General features: G+C 32.9%; 3 protein-coding genes across 4 annotated transcripts; 1 reads left to right on the plus strand and 2 right to left on the minus strand.

Moving 5' to 3' along the window:
• Window positions 1-11: 11 nt before the first annotated feature.
• Window positions 12-2,963, minus strand: LOC111996924 (uncharacterized). 2 transcript variants are annotated; one of them, XM_065765314.1, is made up of 3 exons: window positions 2,828-2,963; window positions 862-2,391; window positions 12-763 (listed from the first exon to the last, which is right to left on the minus strand). In XM_065765314.1, the coding sequence occupies exon 2, from the start codon at window positions 2,388-2,390 to the stop codon at window positions 1,881-1,883; it is 510 nt and encodes a 169-aa protein (XP_065621386.1). In that variant the 5' UTR covers window position 2,391; window positions 2,828-2,963; the 3' UTR covers window positions 12-763; window positions 862-1,880. The 2 variants fall into 2 exon arrangements, with proteins under 2 accessions (XP_065621386.1, XP_065621383.1); XM_065765311.1 differs by having other exon boundaries at window positions 862-2,963.
• A 9,141-nt stretch (window positions 2,964-12,104) lies between these two features.
• LOC111988275 (protein OXIDATIVE STRESS 3) lies at window positions 12,105-13,342 on the plus strand. Its single transcript, XM_024020064.2, has 2 exons — window positions 12,105-12,531; window positions 12,886-13,342. Exons 1-2 carry the CDS (start codon window positions 12,197-12,199, stop codon window positions 13,172-13,174), a joined length of 624 nt encoding a protein of 207 aa, XP_023875832.1. The 5' UTR covers window positions 12,105-12,196; the 3' UTR covers window positions 13,175-13,342.
• Window positions 13,343-14,418: 1,076 nt separating this feature from the next.
• LOC111988278 (uncharacterized) lies at window positions 14,419-18,460 on the minus strand. Its single transcript, XM_065765322.1, has 3 exons — window positions 18,049-18,460; window positions 15,531-17,572; window positions 14,419-14,728 (listed from the first exon to the last, which is right to left on the minus strand). The coding sequence occupies exons 1-3, from the start codon at window positions 18,134-18,136 to the stop codon at window positions 14,642-14,644; spliced, it is 2,217 nt and encodes a 738-aa protein (XP_065621394.1). The 5' UTR covers window positions 18,137-18,460; the 3' UTR covers window positions 14,419-14,641.
• Window positions 18,461-20,075: the final 1,615 nt, after the last annotated feature.

Here is a 20,075-nt window from a genome sequence, read left to right on the forward strand (position 1 = left end):
ATGCATGGAAGTCCCACAGGTTCAAACCCAGCATCTTCCCACATATCTGGCCCATTCATAGGCATGACCATTGGCTCATAACATGCTGCATAAGTTTGCATCTTAAGGCACTGGTTGACATAGAGCTCCACATGCTCTTTTTTGTAAAAAATACAACTGATTGCATGACAACAAGGCACTCCAGTCAAGTCCCACCTCCTACAAGTGCAAGATTTATCTGCCAAGACAACAATAAATTGCATTGCACCATAATGCACCTCAAACTTGTCATCTCCAGCCCATGTTGACATCCAATTACCACTATCATTTATGTTCTTCTCTAACTTCGTTCTAGTTACTTTACACAACTTATCTTTAGATTTTATCATCTGATCCTTGCATGATTGGAATTTTCTCATTAGATACAATCTTAAATCTTCAACCAAATGAATGACTGGCTTCTCTCTAGAATCTAAAATAACTAAGTTGAATGATTCACACATGCTATTAGTCAATGAATCACACTTAGATACACACTAAAAGCATGTTTACACCACTATGAAGGTGAATGACCACTAACCCATTCAAATGCTTGCGTGCTAACTGATTTCATCTCTTTCATTGCCCTGTCCCATTGCTTATAATAAGTTGCAGTAGTTATCCTCCAAAAAATATCCCTTAAGATCAAGCCAAAATATTTCTTCTTAAAGTTGTTGTACAAATGTCTAACACATAGTCTATGGTCCACCCCAGGCATCAACTCCTTAAATATGGGTATTAAACCCTACATAACCAAGATAAACACATATCAACAACAAATAAATAATGGACAAACTATGAATAAACAAACATCATTAAAAGTAAGTTAAATTTTGGACAAACCTTTTGTTGATCAGAGATGAATGTCAATCTACACTGTGAACCAGTGTTAACATCACTTATAAGCTTTAATATAAACTAAGTCCACGAGTCCTTCGTCTCAACTTCTACAACGGCAAATGCTAAAGGGAACAATTGATCGTTAGGGTCTGTAACCACAGCAGTCATGAGTTAGCCACCATAGTGTCCCTTCAAATGGCATGCATCCACACCAATAAAAGGCCTACATGCAACAAAGCCCTTCTTACATGCATCTAAACAGACATACAACCTCTGAAATTGTGGACATAATGTCCTCCCAGGCCTCTCAATCTCCTCAATAGGTAAGTTAGCTGTAACCACATTCAATAGGACTGAACTACCTCTATTTGTCCTCAACAACTCAGCACAATATTCGCGAATGTTGATAAAATGTGTTGTTTGGTTGCCAGTAATCATGTCTTGTGCACAAACCTTTGCCCTATGTGCTTTGCTCCTTGAAATGTGAACAACATATTTTTCTTGAGCTCCTTTTATAATTGTGGAACTTGTCATGTTTGGGTGGTCACTCAACTCGCCCACCAATTTCTTCCCCAACCATTTACTAGTGCATCTCATATTCTTAAAAGTCCTAGTACAAGTATGTCGACCATAGTATGTTCTCATCTGAAATGTCATTTCGTCCCTCATCTTTGCAACATATGCTATCCACTTACACCCATCTTGACAAACTACCCTCACTTGAATTTTTTCATTTTTTTTTTTAAATCGAATACCCCAGCCCCCATGAACTGCATAATCAGTTACAGCATTCTTAAATTGTTCAAGTGAAATAAACAACGTTCCCTTTACAAAGTACGTATGTTTTGGGTTTGTAGGAGGTATGAACACAGGATAAGGAGGTATAGCATTGTTGTCTTCATCATCGTCCATACTTAGAAGCAACTCAGATTCCTAAGGCTGGTCATTGTCACTAAGACTAGTTATGATCTTGGCATTTGACCCCGTCGCCATGTTACTATCTCGTTCTTCGCTTGCTTGGCCTAAATCAACTTGTCAAAAGCATCATCATCACTACCACTTGAGTCTTTAGAATTGTCAGAAATGTTTATATCATCACCCTCATCCATATCACAATCATATCCCTTAAACACATCATCAAAAGATGCATCACAACCAACCCCACCAATAGCTGCAACAGATTGAGTGAAATTTCCCACATCATCAATTATGTTAGGCACGTCCAGACAATGCTCTACATACAACTCTATCACCTTATGGCCTTGAACAGCATCTACCATTCCTATAGCCAAATCATCATTGTCAGTAGTTATAGGCCTAAGCCCACCATCCTCCAAGCTCACCATAGGCATCCTATACCACAACTTACCATAACTCATATATCCTAACCTCCCAACCATATTTCTCAATTCTTGGGCAGACCAATAATCACGATCATAGCCATCAAAATAATTTATAGCAACCCCCTCATACCTAATTGGATTGTTCAGAAGTTTCCCACCATGATGAACTTCCACAGAAAATTTATCCATTCTTGCACACAAAAAAAAAAAAAAGAAGAAGATACATCCACATTAATTATATTTCATAATTTTATTAATGTGTGGTATTTTTGAAACATACCAAAATAAATTAAGGACACATGATATTATGCAGCGAGTGTAAACATTGAAAAGCCAGAAAATTTATTCAATGGACAAATCAAAAACTGTTAACAAATCAAACACTCAAGCAATAACAATGAAAACAGCACAATACGAAACTACCACTTTCAAAAAACGTAATAAAAAATTTTGTTTTTTCTCAATACCCAACATATTGAATGGATATTTTATATCATGAAAGACAATTTTGTGATGAAACTATGGAGTAGAGAAATGGGTATAGGGAATTGTGGAGGAAGAATTAGGGGTTTGGGAATGTTTTATTGTTATTTGGATTACTCAGAGACAGAGAGAGATGGACGAACCTGAAGCCACTGGAATAGAGAAGGGAGGAGAAGAGATTTTGAATTTTAGGGAGAGTGTTTTACATGGGATTGTGACTGTCCCTGTTTAATGAAATAAACAAAATTCTGAATCAAATTAAAAAGATTTGATTTGGGTTTTTTTTTTTTTTTTTTTTAAATTGACGTGTTCTCTACCCAAAAAAAAAAAAAAAAAAAAAAAACTAATATGTTAGACCAAGTGGTGGTTGATGTGGCAAATTTTTTTTTTTTTTTTTTTTTATTTAGGCTATTTGACACGTTAGATTTTTTCATTCAAGAGATAATAGCAGAGATAAAATTGACACACCATTGAAAAGCTAGGGACCAAATTAACACAATAGAAAAATTATAGACTAAATTAAAAAATAATGTAAAAGATAGGAACCAAATATGTAATTTATCCAATCTTTTTTCATTCTTCTCAAGATTTTAAAAAACTTCGTTGAAATACAGTATAAAAAAAGGAAAATGAAAAAAACATATATTTTTGTAGACATACATACAGGTATATTACAAATTTGAACGAAAAATTCGGGACTAAAGAATGGTTATATTGTTAAGTTATTTCTTATATTATATTTTGATTTAGTAGTGTACTTATATTATTTTAAAATAATTTAATAAATTTAGTGTATATTTTTCTTCAAATTCTAGTTGTGTATATAACAAGTGAGTGAAGGGCATAATGTTTAATATAAGGGTCATCAAATAGCTCATGGCCCACAGCCTGACCCAGAAACCCGACAGCCCACCGGGCTAATAGGCGGCCCAGCCCGTTGTTATTGAGGCCCATGGGTAGCCCACTAGCCCAGTGGGTCAGGCCATGTGCTAGTTTTTATGCCCATGGGTACCCGGTGGGCTAGCCCAGTAGCCCAACCCGTTGCCCAGCTCGTTGGCCTAACCTATTAGCCTAGTTTAATAACTCATAATTCATAACAAAAATATATAGGAAGTGTATGAAGGATTGATCTTGAGATATCATAGAGGAATTTCTTAAAAGAACTCCCTCAACCACTAAGATATCCAAAGTAATTGTGCTAAACTTAGTTTACTAAATATATATTTTTCTAGTAGTCTATCAAATTTGAATTAACCATTTGACATATTTTTTTTATTAAAGATAAAAAATAAAAATAAAAAACTATTTAAAGCCTTAATAAATAAAAAATTAAATAGGTTTTCATCAACAAAACAAAAATTTAAATAGATTTGACTGTAAAAAATTTGTAATTAAGTATTAAATTATTTAATTCTTTCCTTTAAAAAAATAGATTGATTGTTTCCTTATAAAAAATTGATTCTTTCTTTATAAAAATAATAAAATAATATGCTAACACAAGTCCATGGGTGACCCATTAGGCCCAACTCGATAGCCCAACTCGCTAAAAACAAAATGGGCATTGTCCATGGGCAGGGTCATGGGCTAAGGTTTTCTCTTTCGGCCTAACCCGACCCGGCCCATTAATTAGTTAATAGCCTATTATGCCCAGCCCATTGTGCCTATGTGCCAAGTAAAAATGGGCCGGGCCGGCCCGACCCGGCCCATTGACGACCCTTAGTTTAATATATTCTTTCATGCAGTAACTTAATAGGGAAAAAAAATTATTTATTTTCTCATGTTACTACAATTTCAAAATAATATTATTTTTTGTTTATTTTATATCCAGCATATAGATTATATCAATAAGATCTAATAACTCAAATTATAGAAACATATTTACAAATGAAAATTTTTCAAGAGTATAATAAAAGCATGAAAATGTTGATGTTTAATATAAATAATAAAATATAGAACTAAAAAAATATGAATTTTGATATTTTAATTATTATACATAATGGCATGTCTTAACAAAATAAACAATTATACTCTCAATAAAGGTATTGAAATTAAATTAAGTTGAAATATTTTTGTATAAGTATAATACAGGAAATGTTTAATACGTTTAATTATATATATAAAAAATAAAAAATAAAAACATGTACTTTTCATGGTATTTTTGTTTTATACAATAAACAAGAGTTTTTATTAACAAATTCATAGTTATGTGTAATATATGATACTAACCTCAAAGCACACACATTGTATGTGCTCAGATGTTTTTCTATTTTTTTGGATAAAAGTTACATTTATTATAATTTGATTTTTTTAAAAAAAAATTTTCAAACAAATAAAAATGATAAATTTTAGAGATATTTTGAACTTGTATTTGAAAGTGGTGTATTGAGATAGAGAAAAGTTTGAATAAGAAAAATAAGATAAACTTGAGGGGGAAAGAAGGCTAAGTTTGAAAACATAGTTTTTTATATTTTTATTTTTTAAAATTGGGGTGTTTTACTTTTATTCAAATGAAAAATGAATAAAAAATGCTAAATTTTAGGGAATAAAAAAATGTACGGGGAAGAAAAAAATCTTAAATTTTAGGAGTTTTTTTTAAAAAAAAAAAATTCAAAATGAAGTTTGTTATTTGATATTTATAACCCTATTTCTAAGAAAAGTTACCCTTCATTAATGAGAGGAGAGAAGAGTAGCGGGGAGGAGAGTACAGGGAATGGTTATTCTCCACCTTATTTAGTGTTTTTAAAATTAAATAAGGAGAAGGGGAATAATTAGTTTTTTCATAGTTTGTTATTTTATTAATATAATAAGAGTAAATTTGGTAATTCATTTGGTCAAGCATTTCTATGTTCTACTCTCCCTCCAAATCTTTCCTATTTAGGGGAATTAAAAATGAGGGGTTAGAAGTAGTTAGAATCCCTCCCCCTCCTCCCATAAAAAATATTCAAATAAAGTAATTTAACTTACTCTTCATTTCTCTCCTCTATTCCCCACTACTCCTCATCCATCCAAACAAGCTATTAGGTTTTTTTTTTTTTTTTTTTAAAAAAAATTTTAAATTGAGGTGTTTTACTTTTATTTAGATGAAAAATTAATAAAAAACGCTAAATTTTAGATAATAAAAAAATGAACATGAAATTTTTTTTAAAAAAAAAATCTTAAATTTTAGGAGTTTTCTTTTTGAATTCGAAATGAAATTTGTTATTTAACATTTTTAACCTTATGTAGGGGCCAAATTGGTGGACTCAAGCCCAACAAGTCCAATACAATAAATTTATAGAGAGTGGGTAGAAAAATTGGACTTTAAAGAGTGTAACAACAGTTGAAGGTGATTTAAGGAACGAATAAGTAAAACAAGTATGGATTTGGGCAAGTAATTCAATCATCGGCACTAGTCCGAGGAGCTTTCACTTCTTATTTCTTGACTGATAGTGACAATGGTTACAAAGTTAGCTCAGGTTGCTATGACGTTTCTCTGGTCAAAATTTCGATCCATTTTCTCAGAGCTCATTCGTTTTTATATACTACTTTCCTCTTTCATCTCTACCATACACGTGCATGTCAGATTTACTGTTGTTGATCTTTGTAACATCTCTTCCCAAAGCTCTTAGGTAATAACTGTGAGTCTAAAAAGCTACTGCTCCAGTATGACTTCCACATTTAATGCGGCTAGAGTGTTAATTGTAAAGCATTTAATGTGAAAGCTGTGACTTTTCCTAGAATTGCTCTGCCGCCATGCTCCATAGTGTTTGCTTGTTGTATTTATATTCTTCCCTTGGGTACTTTGGAAGACTATTTTTGTCGATAAGTCTCTTTATATCAGTCTCAACCTTCGCTAGTCGAGGACAAAATTGTCCTCGGCTCGGTTCCCTGGGCAGCCATGATTACTATTGCCTTCCTCATATGCGACTATGGGCCTCATCATGGACTTCAGGCCTCAGTATTGAGGGTGGACGCATATTTTTGGGTTTTATGACCTCACACCTTATTTCTAAGATAAGTTACTCTTTATCAGTGAGAGTATTTTTAAACATTATAAAGTTCAGCCTAAAAATGAGGACCCTCTAATAAATGGTATAAATAAAGGCATATTTTACTAAGTATGCTAGACAGAACCAGAAGTCTGAACTTAGTCTATGGATTCAACCAGTCGCATGCAATATTTTTCTTTTAAGCTGAGTCATCCTTTAGCATAGTGGTCCTCGTGTCACTCCTATGCTTTTTTCTTTTTTTTTTTCTTTTTTTTTCCTTAATAATAATTGATAATTGATAAGCTGTTACTGTTAGGTACCTTAGGGGACAATATAAAATTTATGGGTGTGGATAAGATTTGATGTCTAAGGCCTAACCTACAGCTACAGCCGTCAGGTGATGTGAGAGGGCAGAGGTGAACTTGTCTATCAAACACCAAATATAATGACACACACCTTCAAGTCAACTCCCTATTAATCTCCCAACCAATTCCAAATTCTCTCTCTTTTGCACCCAGTCTTTCTTTTCTTTTTCTTTTTATAATCCAGACCTTCGTTAACACCAAAAAAAAAAAAAAAAAACAGCAGAAGAACAATTGCACCCAGACCTTTTAAAAAAAAAAAAAAAAAAAAAAAAACAGCAGAAGAACAATTGCACACAGACCTTTTAAGTTCCAACAGAACATCGGATTGAGATATGGACCATATGGTATTGCATTGTGTTGAATTGCTCTCAATTTGAGAGTTTAAAAAAAAAAAAAAAGTAATATTCAATTAGAACATTTCAATGAAAAAATTAAAAGAGAAAAGTAAAAAAAATTGGTGAAAGGAATGAGAGTAATTGCACCCTAATTTTAATTTACTTTTAAAAAAACCCAATTATTAAATTTCGAAAATACTTTTAACATCTAGACTTGCCTAGACTCGGTTTTTACATTTTAGGATTTAATTAGCACTGCGTTATTGAAGGAAAATCTCCAACAATAAATTTTATTACTCAAGCAAATAGTCTCCATTTGAGTACAAAAGTGCTTATACTTTGACTTAACCCTAATTTTAATATAATTTTAAAGAAACTCAATTATTAAATTTCGAAAATACTTTTAACTCTAAAAAAAATACTAATAGCCTAATTAACTAATAACACATAAAATAAAATATATAATTGACTTCTAAAATAAAAATAAAAAATATTTCTGCACTTCTCGCATAAGGGTTGGAGCTTGGAGTGATGCCTGGATAGGTCACGAGGGTGGATTGGGTAGGTGGGTAAAATCAACACATATTCAAACAAAATTTTGTTTTCTTTTCTAATTTTTTTCAAACGCGAAATAAAATTTTCTTTTCAAAACCAACCAAAAAAATAAATAAAAAAGATTTTTGTTCTCATCTGTGAAAATCAATTTGCAATAATTAGTATCCGTATAGGGGAATGGGAATTCAAATCCTAATCCAAAAACTTATGAGTGCTCTAGCTCTAGGCATAACTTTTCAAAAACCAATGAAACTAAATACTCTTACAATCCCAAAATTGTCCTAAAATTATTTTCTTAAGGACAAAATTTAGTTACAAAATCGATTGTAGTCTAAAATTACAATTTAAAAAAAAAAATTAGTATTCTTACATATTTTGAAAATCTAATCGTTAGATTGAATGTTCTTTACGCTCTTGACACATGTCAATTTTTATGACAATCAGATGTTATTTACTATATAATCCATAATATTATTTTTATGCATAATTGTAGACTATAAAAACTTACAATCTAAATAATTGATTTATGACATAACTATTGATATTTAATTTTTTGAAAATTTTGCAAGGATATAATATGAAAATTTACGTAATCCAATAATAGATTTGTCAAAATTCATATTCAATAAAAAAATATTGAATAAAGTTGTAGCCAAACTTTGTCCTTTTTTTTAATAGACCTAGATTTATATGTTTATCTTTACTTTTTGTGAATCACCGCACACTCTTGGTGTGATAGTCGTGTGCGGTGATTTACTCTACAAGTATAAATACTTGTGGGGTATGGGGGGTAAGGGATGAGGTTCAAGTCTCCAAGAGAGAGTTTCACATACATATACACTTAGATTAGGATAGAGTAAAATTTTTATCTTGTATAAATAAAAAGAAAAATAAAATTACTTTTTGTGGGTAAGAATTGTTTATATCCAAAAAGTTAATGAATGCTCTAAATTTATTGATTTAAAAAATATTTTTTTAAACTTTTTATAAGAAAAGAAAAGATCAATTAATTTTTTTGACAATTTTTTATATTTATCATTAAAATGTTATCAAAACTTTCCTAAAATAGTTTATTAAGAGTATCTGTAGCAGATATTGCAAAAAACAAATCATTTGACACATCAAAAGCCTACTTTATTATTTTACCACATCATTTTACAATATTTCATTTATCAGATGTTCTATCATTCCATTCTATACATTAAAATAATATTTATTACTCATTAAAATAATATATTATCTTCTCCTTTCATCACCATCATCCACAATAACGACACATCCACCACAACCGCAACAACAGCCACCAACAACCACTAACTGATAGCCATCATCAACACAAACACAACAAACCACCAAGACCCACCACCAAAAACCCAGCAAAACACCAAGACCCACCACCATTCACCACCATTCACATAGAAAAATACCGAGAACCACTCTAAAAACCCATACCAAACCAACCGAACCACCACCATAGCACCGCCAAACATCACATGATTCACAACAAACCACCAAACCCACGATCAATGACCAACCACCGCAGAGTATCGCAACAAACCAAAAAACTCAAAATATCAACCAAAACCCATTGATCCAAACCACGATCAACCACAGACCCAAACCACAAAACGCACAAAATCAACCAAAACTCACTGACCCAAACCTCAGACCACCAGACCCAAACCTCAATCCCACAACCATCAAACCACCACCACGTGAACTACTAGCCAACCAAACAACTAGCTACCACCGATTCTCAAACCAGAACCCAGTAACTCAGCAACACGAAACTCAAACCCAAAACCCCCGGGTGAGATCGAGCATGGCTGATTGAGCGTGGTGGAGTGCGCTGTCGTCGTCGGAGCTGCACCATCGTCGCTACTGGTGAACATTCCGGACTGGTAGAAGAGAGAGGAAACCAGTACAGGGAAAAGAGAGAAGGAACCGATGAGGGAGAGGGAAGAGAAAAGAAAAAATGAAGAGAAAGGAGAGAGAAAAGAGAATATAAAACAATAAAATTTTTGCAACGTCTGTCCGTACCGTTGCAAATTTGCAACGGTACTATAGCCATGTTGTATAATTTTTGAGATTTGACACATCTCATAAATCTCTATTTTTGTGTTTGGTGTAACAAATTTGCTAAATATTTGACTCATAAACCTCTATTTTTGTGTTTGGTGTAACAAATGTGCTAAATATTTGACATATTTAGCACATTTGCTACACTTGCTTTGGATTACTATCAATTACCTTAATAACATCCCACTAACAGGACTCAAAAACGCGTTTTCTATGTATAATTAATTTATGCGGGCCATATCTAGCACTGAAAAAGTCTATTAACGTGTATTGCATGGACATTCAATTCTACATTATCCCGTGGTCCATTTGTATTCTTCTTCAGCATATTCTCTCGCTTTCGTGCTCATCCTTAACACGTTCATGATTATCATTATGAATAGAAATAGATGCTCCTATAAATATGTGTTGTGGCAAACAAACTTTAACTTGCACTCAATTTTTTCAAGAGCGATGCTTATCTATGTTTCAAACATTTTTTTCAGTAAGAAACATGATTATCTTTATTTATTAATAATATAACTCTAAAACCTAGCTAATAAACGATGATTGAATGAATAAATGAACCTAAATAAAAGTATTAAAAGAGTTCTTTCCAATGTTTTAAAGGCATTGATTTAGAAAAATATATATAATGAATTTAACGGAGGTTCTAAAATCATTAATTTAGAAAACATTTTTTTAAAATTTTTATGAGAAAGAAAAAAAAATTAATTTTTTTAACAATTTTTTATATTTTTCATGAAAGTGTGATGTCAAAACTTTTATAAAATAATTTATCAACAATTAATTGTTAACTGAACCCATATATACTGTCTTGTAAAATTAATTTTTGCAGGCCATATATATATATATATATATAAGAGATTTGGAGTTCAATTTTCACCTATACCAAAAATTGATTGATATCTTAATCTGATAATAAAGAGTTATCATCAGAAATAAACACTATAATTAAAAAATTTCCAAAAAAAAAACTTATAAAAAAAAAAAAGTGTCAAAGAACACTTTTGTTCACGTTGATTCAACCATTTAGTTATTTATTAAATTTTTATAAGAAAAAAATGGTCAAAATACTAATATGAATAAGTAGTTGTCTCCTATGGTTCTAGCTGAGCAAGGCAACCTAATAAATGCTGGAAATAGTCAGTACCTACATAACCTTTGCCTCCTTAAGGTATCCTAGTTCTTCTACATCTAGAAGTGCTTCTTTGACGCAATATTGACAAAGTGATCCTTAAAATATTAATTAAAATAGATAATATGGTAGAGATAGATAGTGACACATAAGGATGGCTTCAATTCCATAGAGCTTATCCTCTTTTCTCCAAGTACAATCAACAATGGGGCGTGGTCAATGAACTCATACCATAAGAGAAGATAATGTCGAATCTAAGATAATGCAATGAATGAAAAAGAAAAAGACAAACCGTAGAAATAAATAATGAATATGAGAACCTTGCTAGACTAACACTTAAGTGCATGGAATTTGTATGCCTCCGGTCGCTATTAGACACTTTTACCAATAAAGATAAAGGAAATATTGCCAATTAGTTTTTCTTTATCTACATTAATCTTTTTCTTTGTTTCCTTGTAGGTTATAACAAGTGAGATAAATGATAATTCAAAGCCAAATTTGTTTTGAGTAAAATAACTAATTAAATAAGGCTTTCACATCTTGGCTCATTATGTCAAAGATATTGATAATTTTGTAGTTTGAATAAAGGAAACTCCAAATATAATTAAGTTAGTTTTTGCTCATGATGTATTGTATTTATCTTATTTTTAATAAAAGTTATGATATTCTTATAAATTTTTTTTTAAAATTCAAGTTTAACCAAAACCAATTCATTACCATTTTCAAAAAAAAAAAAAAAACCAATTCACTAACTATAATTATTATTCTTTTTATTTTATTTTATTGGTTTTTCTTTTTTGTTATTGGGTGGGGGGTCACGTTTCTACTTATACAGAGAACATGCATTGTACATGTGGTGCTACTTTACCCTCAAAATTATGGGATTTCTGTGCACCTAGATGTCATGGCACCTAATTTCCCAAAAGTAGCCATCTAATCCACGTACTCTTCTAACATGTGAAAGTTCTATATATATCCATATGTATATGGTCCCTAAGAAGTGCCCTAAAGTTCATGCGTGCAAGATATATGGGCTTGGTATTTGAAAATTGAAAACCATTAATATTCATATATGCAACTTTATCCTCCCAAGATCATTTTGCTATCAATGAGTGAAGGTGGAAAAGAAATGATTCAAGATCAAATTAAGCTATACAAAGAGCTTCATGCCAAAGATAAAGATGAAGGCAGCTGGGTGATCATGGAAGGTGGTCATGATAATAATGATGATAGTAATATGGAATCATCAACATCCTCCCTTGAAGATTCAAGGATTTCTAGTGGATCAGCATCATCATCAGACATGGTGGATGATGCATCTTCATCAACTTCATATTCTTTATCCTCCTCACATTCTAGTGGACCTTTGTATGAATTGTCAGAACTCATGGCCCAATTACCCATCAAGTAAGTCGCTTGAACAAACTCTAGGAAAAGTTTTTTGTGATAAGCTTTTTTGGAGCTAGAAACTCCTTTCTGGGTTGGCATGAATGCTTGATAAAATTTTCAACCATTACCTTTTTTGTCAAAGTAGCAATTATTATTCGAATTTATCACTATGATTTTTTCTAGATTCGGTTTTTAGTAGAAATAAAGGAGAATATATTGAAACTTAAAAGATATTGTCCATAGATTTTTTTAAAAGAAAAACCAGCAGCCTTTGTTCCAAATCTAAAAATATATTTGCATAGATTCTGAAAGGATAGAAATTCTTGTTAAAATATTGGAGTATTAGGCTAATATAAGTTCTAATGTATGCAGGAGAGGACTTTCCAAGTACTTTCAAGGCAAGTCTCAGTCTTTTACATCTCTCTCAAGGGTTATGAGCATAGAAGACCTTGCAAAAAAGGAAACTCCTTATAGAAGGAAAATGAAATCATGCAAGAGCTATGGAGGAGGATTGGATGCCCAGAAACCATACACCCTTCCCAAGGCTACCATCTATAAGAAGAGTAGAGGTTCTTTGTCATCTTTATCTTTATCCGGTAGAAGAGGAAGTTTTTTGAGTATTAGTAGGCCTCCTCCAATTCCTGTACAGAAGAACCTTTAACCTGTAAACTTATCAAGACTTGATGAAACATACATGTTTTTTTCAGGTAGAGTTGTAAGGGTGAGAGCATGTTTTTTTCCGGTAGAGTTGTAAGGGTAAAGAGCAAGTGAATACAAACTTTATGATCATGTATTCAGAAAAGTATATATCACTTTCTTTCTTTTTTTTTCTTTTTTTCTTTTTCTGGGCATCTGCAGATTTGTATTATCTCCCAATACCCAGATTCAAAATTTTGATTGTTATGCACTCCAGCACTAGTCCTTTTTTTTTTTTTTTAATCTAGAGAGTACGTTTGTGAATGATATTCTAAAATGAATGCAACTGAGAAATGTACAACTTCAAAAAAATTGGACAATAACTGAAACGAGCATCTTCAGTTTCTGGAATTAGAGGGTGTTTTCAAATGAATCCACTTGACTAATTAGGACTCAAAAAATAAAATAATATCCTAGGAGTTGAACAAGTTCATCTGTGTTGTTAAGAACTGTCAAAATGAGCCATTTACGATTTCATTAGACATGTCAGGCCAGTATGAATCCACATAGATCAGAAGCTATTTTAGAAATCATTCTGCACATAGTGATACCAACATATGAAGCTGGAGAAGGACCACTTTTTGAGTCTGCTCAGGCAAATCCCTATAAATCTGTGTCTGCCATGAGAAGTTATATGTGCCACTTTTTGAGTCTGCTCAGGCAAATCCCTATAAATCTGTGTCTGCCATAAGAAGTTATATTGTATCTGTCTAGAACTTTTCTTTTCACTGACTAGTAAAGATCATAATTCAATAGCCAAATAGGAGCATCAATGGACATAATGAAGACAGCACAATTCCTCTACTTTATTAACATAGAAATCATATACTTTGGAATATTTTTTCTCTGAACGCTTCTGTCAAGAAATTTGAAGATCCACTTTAAAATATTTCACTGAAGTTAGCATAACATTTATATATCAAATCTCATACTAAAGTTTTTGGAGTTGCACCTAACATGTGTTGCAGTATCTCAATTATATCTACTTGCTAATGTACTTTCCACTTCATTCCAACAACTTGACTCAACATTAGCAGCTTGTACAATGCACTGTGGCCAATATTATAATTACCATGGGAAGAGGACAAGCAACCTCAATATGTTAGTGACAAAGTACCATTAGCATATTGATAGAGATAAGACAAGAAAGAAAAGAAAGATAGAAGAAACATATATATATGAGATAGATTAGTTGGTGTCAAAGGTGCGTGAATGTAATCATAAGTTCAATTTCATTCAACCACAATCCAACTACAAAAGAATCAATGCCTAAGATTAACAACTGCTCAGCTTTTTTTATAGACTACAGTCAAAGATGTTAAACAGCCTAACTCCTCAGAAGTTTTACAATGGAAGAAGGCTGAAATTTGAAACAACAGAGGACGCTGTTCCAACTGGTGCACATCAGCAAAACAAAAAACGTGACAGCAGTTCATGGAGACATGACTGAGCGATTTCGGATTCTGCTTGATCGCCTCACTGGAGTTGTAATTTCCTGCACTTCTCCATCTCTGACCTCCTATTTTGACACCAAAAAAAATTGGCATAAAATGCTTGCTAATAATTAAAATGATAAGCACTAGAATTATAAAAATTTCATTCCTTCAATGCATTGCAGTTCAAAGAAGAAAAATGGTAAGTCATTATCCTTGGAACTTAAATGTGTTGTGGCATTTTTCTTTTTCTTTTTTCTTTTTTAAAGAATTTGATAGTTACATCACCGTGTCATTATTGTGTTTAGAGAAATGATATGTCTACAATATTTTTACAACAAATCCTAAGTGGCAGGTTGTTACTGGTTGTTTTTGTTGAAGCAAAAAAGTAATCTTATTGTTAATTTCAAATTTGAACCAATAACAACTAACCACCTGTGATTTTTTGTAAAAATGTTGTAGAAATGTTGTAGACATAGCATCTCTCTTGTGTTTATACTCATGCTAGCTAAATTGGGGGAAATAGAATTAATTGGTAGGTCCAATTTTACATCATATGTATGCATATAACTAGTGCTAAATGGATGTGATATATACGTATGAACGCATTTAGCCACATAAATAAATGTTCATTCATCTGTTAAGACAAATAAATGATGATACAGGAATGAACAGATGCATGCGGAATCACTACAATTATGCTAAACATGCTGTATGCACCACTTCTATCTCTCAAAAATCATAATGTTACCTTGGTGTCAAGTTATTAATAAAACAATACTAAGATAATTAATCAAAAGCCATTTTGATTCAAACTAAAACTAAAACAATCATAGGAAAAAATGATTAGTAAATTGTAAACATATTATAAAACCAAATATTTCTTACCTTCACAATCTTCCTCTCAGCAGTAAATCTTCCATATGAATGAGATTCTCCGGCAGAGAACTCTGAAAAGGTCGACTGGGACTGAACAGGAATTGGATGAGCCTTGCTCCCTGATTTCTTCTCCGTGGAAACAGAATACTTGCTGCTCTCTTCAATTTCCATCCTCCTGTTTTTCACACCACTGCTTCTCAGAGAACTGCTTACTTCTCCAACCTCAAACTCACCAAGCAACTCAACTGATGGTGCTCGGCTTTCATAATCATGTTTGGGAACTTCCTCCATTGGATGAAAAGATGGATGACTCCTAAAAGACTCACCAAGCAGCTCTGAGCTACATTTGTCTCCCATGCCAGATTCAGTACAAGGCTTAACAATGAAAGAATCCTTTCTGGTAGTTTTGTTCTTCTCTATTGGTATCAAAGAAGAATCCTTTTTCTCCTTCTCTACTATCAAAACTTCAGAACAAGGCTTTGCTATTAGAGACGAATCCTTCCTCAAAGCTTTCTTACGCTTAAAGTGAAAACCCAAGACCAAAAAGGCAACAATCATAGAAAATACTGAAACCCCAATAACCAGTTTCAGTAATGAATCAGTTTCCAACTGCTTCTTTAGCCCCTCCTCCAATTCTTCCTCCACCTCAAAATTGAGAATTTCAGTGTCTGTATCACCATTGTTGATTACTTCACCAGCCTTGATAGTGACATTTTCCATTCCCTCCATTTTTCTTTCAACCATTTCTTCATCTCCAGCTTTCTCATTGACAACTTCTTCAGCTTCCTTCACCCAAACATCATTTTCTTCTTCAAGAACATTTGAGATATCAGACTCCATGATGTGGTGATCTACCCCATCAGACAAGGATGGGGCCTTATAATCCTGGAAAGCTTCAAACTTTTCTACATTTCCAGCATTCTGCAATTCAGAATTCTCATCTATCTGACCAGAAATCTCGCTTGTAAACATCCTTTGATGATCAAAATTAGCTTCAATAGCTTCAGCCTGTAGATCTAACACCTCACCCAACTCACCAACCACTCCCTTTTTTCCATCTTCATCCACCTCTATAGCTTCACTTTCTCCACCCTCTACTAACTTGATCACTTCACCAAACTCCTCAGCAATGTCGACTCCCCCCATTTTAACATCTTGAACCATTTCTTCTTCCTTTATCCAGTCATCATCAGCTTTCTGGCTTACTTGATCCAAAGCCATTTGTAATTCGTCTCTTTGATCCCAGATGTTACTTCCACTTTCAACTTTCTTAGCCATGAAAGCTTCCAGTGTACGGTTCTGAATCTCACAGTACCCATATTTAGGGCCCTCAAAAGATTGTAAACTAGGTGAAGGTTCTGGAGAATTCACGGAAGATATATATAAGGTAGAAATCACCAAAAGCACAAACCAAAACAAAGACTCCAACACTCTTTTCACACTCCAGACTTTCTCCTCCTCTACCTCCTCATTTTCCCCATCACTTTCCTCAATTTCTTCATGTTCTTGTGGTCTGGAGCCTTCTTGAGTAGAAGAAATCAAAGAGCCATGACCGCTACCCGAGTCAGATTCTTCATCACTGACTTTCTGGGATTCAGAAGAACCACTTGTACTGCTTAGCCCATCTTTTCCTTCTGGAATTTCATTTTCTAGGCGATGGAGAATCTCTTGACGCCTATTCGGCTTGTACCGGAGAAACTTAGGCCTTGGAGAAAGATAATTCGTTAATGGGTCATAAGGCCTCAAAGAACCATCAGCAACAACATTCTCCTCATTGCCATTGGGTTCAAAACCCTGAGGTGAAGCTATATCAGATTTGACCATTACCGGGTTTGAAGAAGTGGTTTTTGATTCAAGATTTGAGGTCTTTTGGACAACGGGTTCCGAGAAAATAGATTCTGAGGCTTCATTCCTTTCAGCTAAGATTTTCTTTTTTGGGATTATGGCCTTGGAAGCTGCAGATATGGTTGGGGACATGTAATGCTTTTGGGTTAATTTCTTTGGGTTTGGCGAGTTAGGACCCATTTGTTGATGGCTTTGATCGTTCTCATCTGAAATTACAAGGAAACAAACTTTCTTGGTACAAATTTGAAACTGGAAACAAGCTTTTAAAGAACCAAGAAAAAGGAACTAGAACCAAGAAAAAGAAAAAGAAAGATTGAAGCTTTATTACATAGCTATTCTTAAATCTTAATCATGATCTCACCTTCAATTATCAAAGAAACAAACTTTCTCATCACGAATTAAACCAAAACATATGTAGTGAATTAGTGAATTCAAAAACTATTCGAAGTCTCATAAAAAAAATAAAAAAATAAAAACTATTAGAAGAAATCTCCAAAACCCTTGTTTGGTTACTGGGAAAATAATGGGAAAAAAGTAAACATAATATGTAAAATGAATTATGGCTTCATAAAAATAACTTCAACCCCTTACTAGACTGCAAGTTTTTCTTTCAATGTTTTCCTATACTTTCTTGGCAACCAAACATATAAAACAGAGAAAAAGAGTGAAAAAAAAGGGTTACCTGTTGCTGAGGCTCTTGGAATTTCAGAGGCTTTGATTGGCGTTGATGATGATACATACTTATCAGGATCGTTCATTTCTTTCACCATTCTTGCCCACAATGTTTTAAACCCTTTTCACACAAGAAGATATATTCTCTATTTCACAAATTCACTCAACGAATTATAAAGAGTTTTTCTTCTTTTCTTCTGAGTTTGTGATCTATCTGGATGCAAGTTTTGAACGAAGAGAGAAAATGGCAAACTGCTGTACTGAATGATGGAGAAAGAAAAGGAAGATAGTGGAGATATGACCGTTGGGCAACCGGATAAGTATTAGAAATTTTAAATTTTTTGACCGTTGGGGTGCCAGTTGGCATTTACTCAAACGGCACAATTCATTCATTATACAGCCTATTAGAAATGGCACATAATGTTAAAAATGCGAGATTTTTTTTATTTTTTCTTAAAATTTTTACCTAAGAGTGTGATTTTTACTAGTCTATTTGGTGGATTTGAGGCGTAAATCCAATGTTTTGGATTTTTTTTTTTTTTTCTTTTGAAACGGGTTCCGAGAAAATAGATTCTGAGGCTTCATTCCTTTCAGCTAAGATTTTCTTTTTTGGGATTATGGCCTTGGAAGCTGCAGATATGGTTGGGGACATGTAATGCTTTTGGGTTAATTTCTTTGGGTTTGGCGAGTTAGGACCCATTTGTTGATGGCTTTGATCGTTCTCATCTGAAATTACAAGGAAACAAACTTTCTTGGTACAAATTTGAAACTGGAAACAAGCTTTTAAAGAACCAAGAAAAAGGAACTAGAACCAAGAAAAAGAAAAAGAAAGATTGAAGCTCTATTACATAGCTATTCTTAAATCTTAATCATGATCTCACCTTCAATTATCAAAGAAACAAACTTTCTCATCACGAATTAAACCAAAACATATGTAGTGAATTAGTGAATTCAAAAACTATTCGAAGTCTCATAAAAAAAATAAAAAAATAAAAACTATTAGAAGAAATCTCCAAAACCCTTGTTTGGTTACTGGGAAAATAATGGGAAAAAAGTAAACATAATATGTAAAATGAATTATGGCTTCATAAAAATAACTTCAACCCCTTACTAGACTGCAAGTTTTTCTTTCAATGTTTTCCTATACTTTCTTGGCAACCAAACATATAAAACAGAGAAAAAGAGTGAAAAAAAAGGGTTACCTGTTGCTGAGGCTCTTGGAATTTCAGAGGCTTTGATTGGCGTTGATGATGATACATACTTATCAGGATCGTTCATTTCTTTCACCATTCTTGCCCACAATGTTTTAAACCCTTTTCACACAAGAAGATATATTCTCTATTTCACAAATTCACTCAACGAATTATAAAGAGTTTTTCTTCTTTTCTTCTGAGTTTGTGATCTATCTGGATGCAAGTTTTGAACGAAGAGAGAAAATGGCAAACTGCTGTACTGAATGATGGAGAAAGAAAAGGAAGATAGTGGAGATATGACCGTTGGGCAACCGGATAAGTATTAGAAATTTTAAATTTTTTGACCGTTGGGGTGCCAGTTGGCATTTACTCAAACGGCACAATTCATTCATTATACAGCCTATTAGAAATGGCACATAATGTTAAAAATGCGAGATTTTTTTTATTTTTTCTTAAAATTTTTACCTAAGAGTGTGATTTTTACTAGTCTATTTGGTGGATTTGAGGCGTAAATCCAATGTTTTGGATTTTTTTTTTTTTTTCTTTTGAGGCGTAAGTCCAAATTTTTTACCTAGGCATATATTTTGGATTTTTTTTCTTTTTCTTTTTCTTTTTTTGGAGGAGAGGGGGAAGATAGGTCGAACTCCCAAAGAAGGGGTGGGTGCCAATCAAGATACAATTCTGTTGACCGCTTTGTTGTTTGTGACATTAAAAATATGAACATTTTCTCGAGCAATTTAAAAATTATCATCAATTTTTTTTTTCCTTTAGCTAAATACTAGCCTTTTTCTTTTCTTTCTTTCTTTTTTTTTTTTTTTTTTAAAAAAAAACTTTGGTAAAAGTT

Source organism: Quercus suber, unplaced genomic scaffold, assembly GCF_002906115.3.
Source record: "Quercus suber isolate HL8 unplaced genomic scaffold, Cork oak 2.0 scaffold_23, whole genome shotgun sequence".
In the NCBI taxonomy this organism is placed as follows: domain Eukaryota; kingdom Viridiplantae; phylum Streptophyta; class Magnoliopsida; order Fagales; family Fagaceae; genus Quercus; species Quercus suber.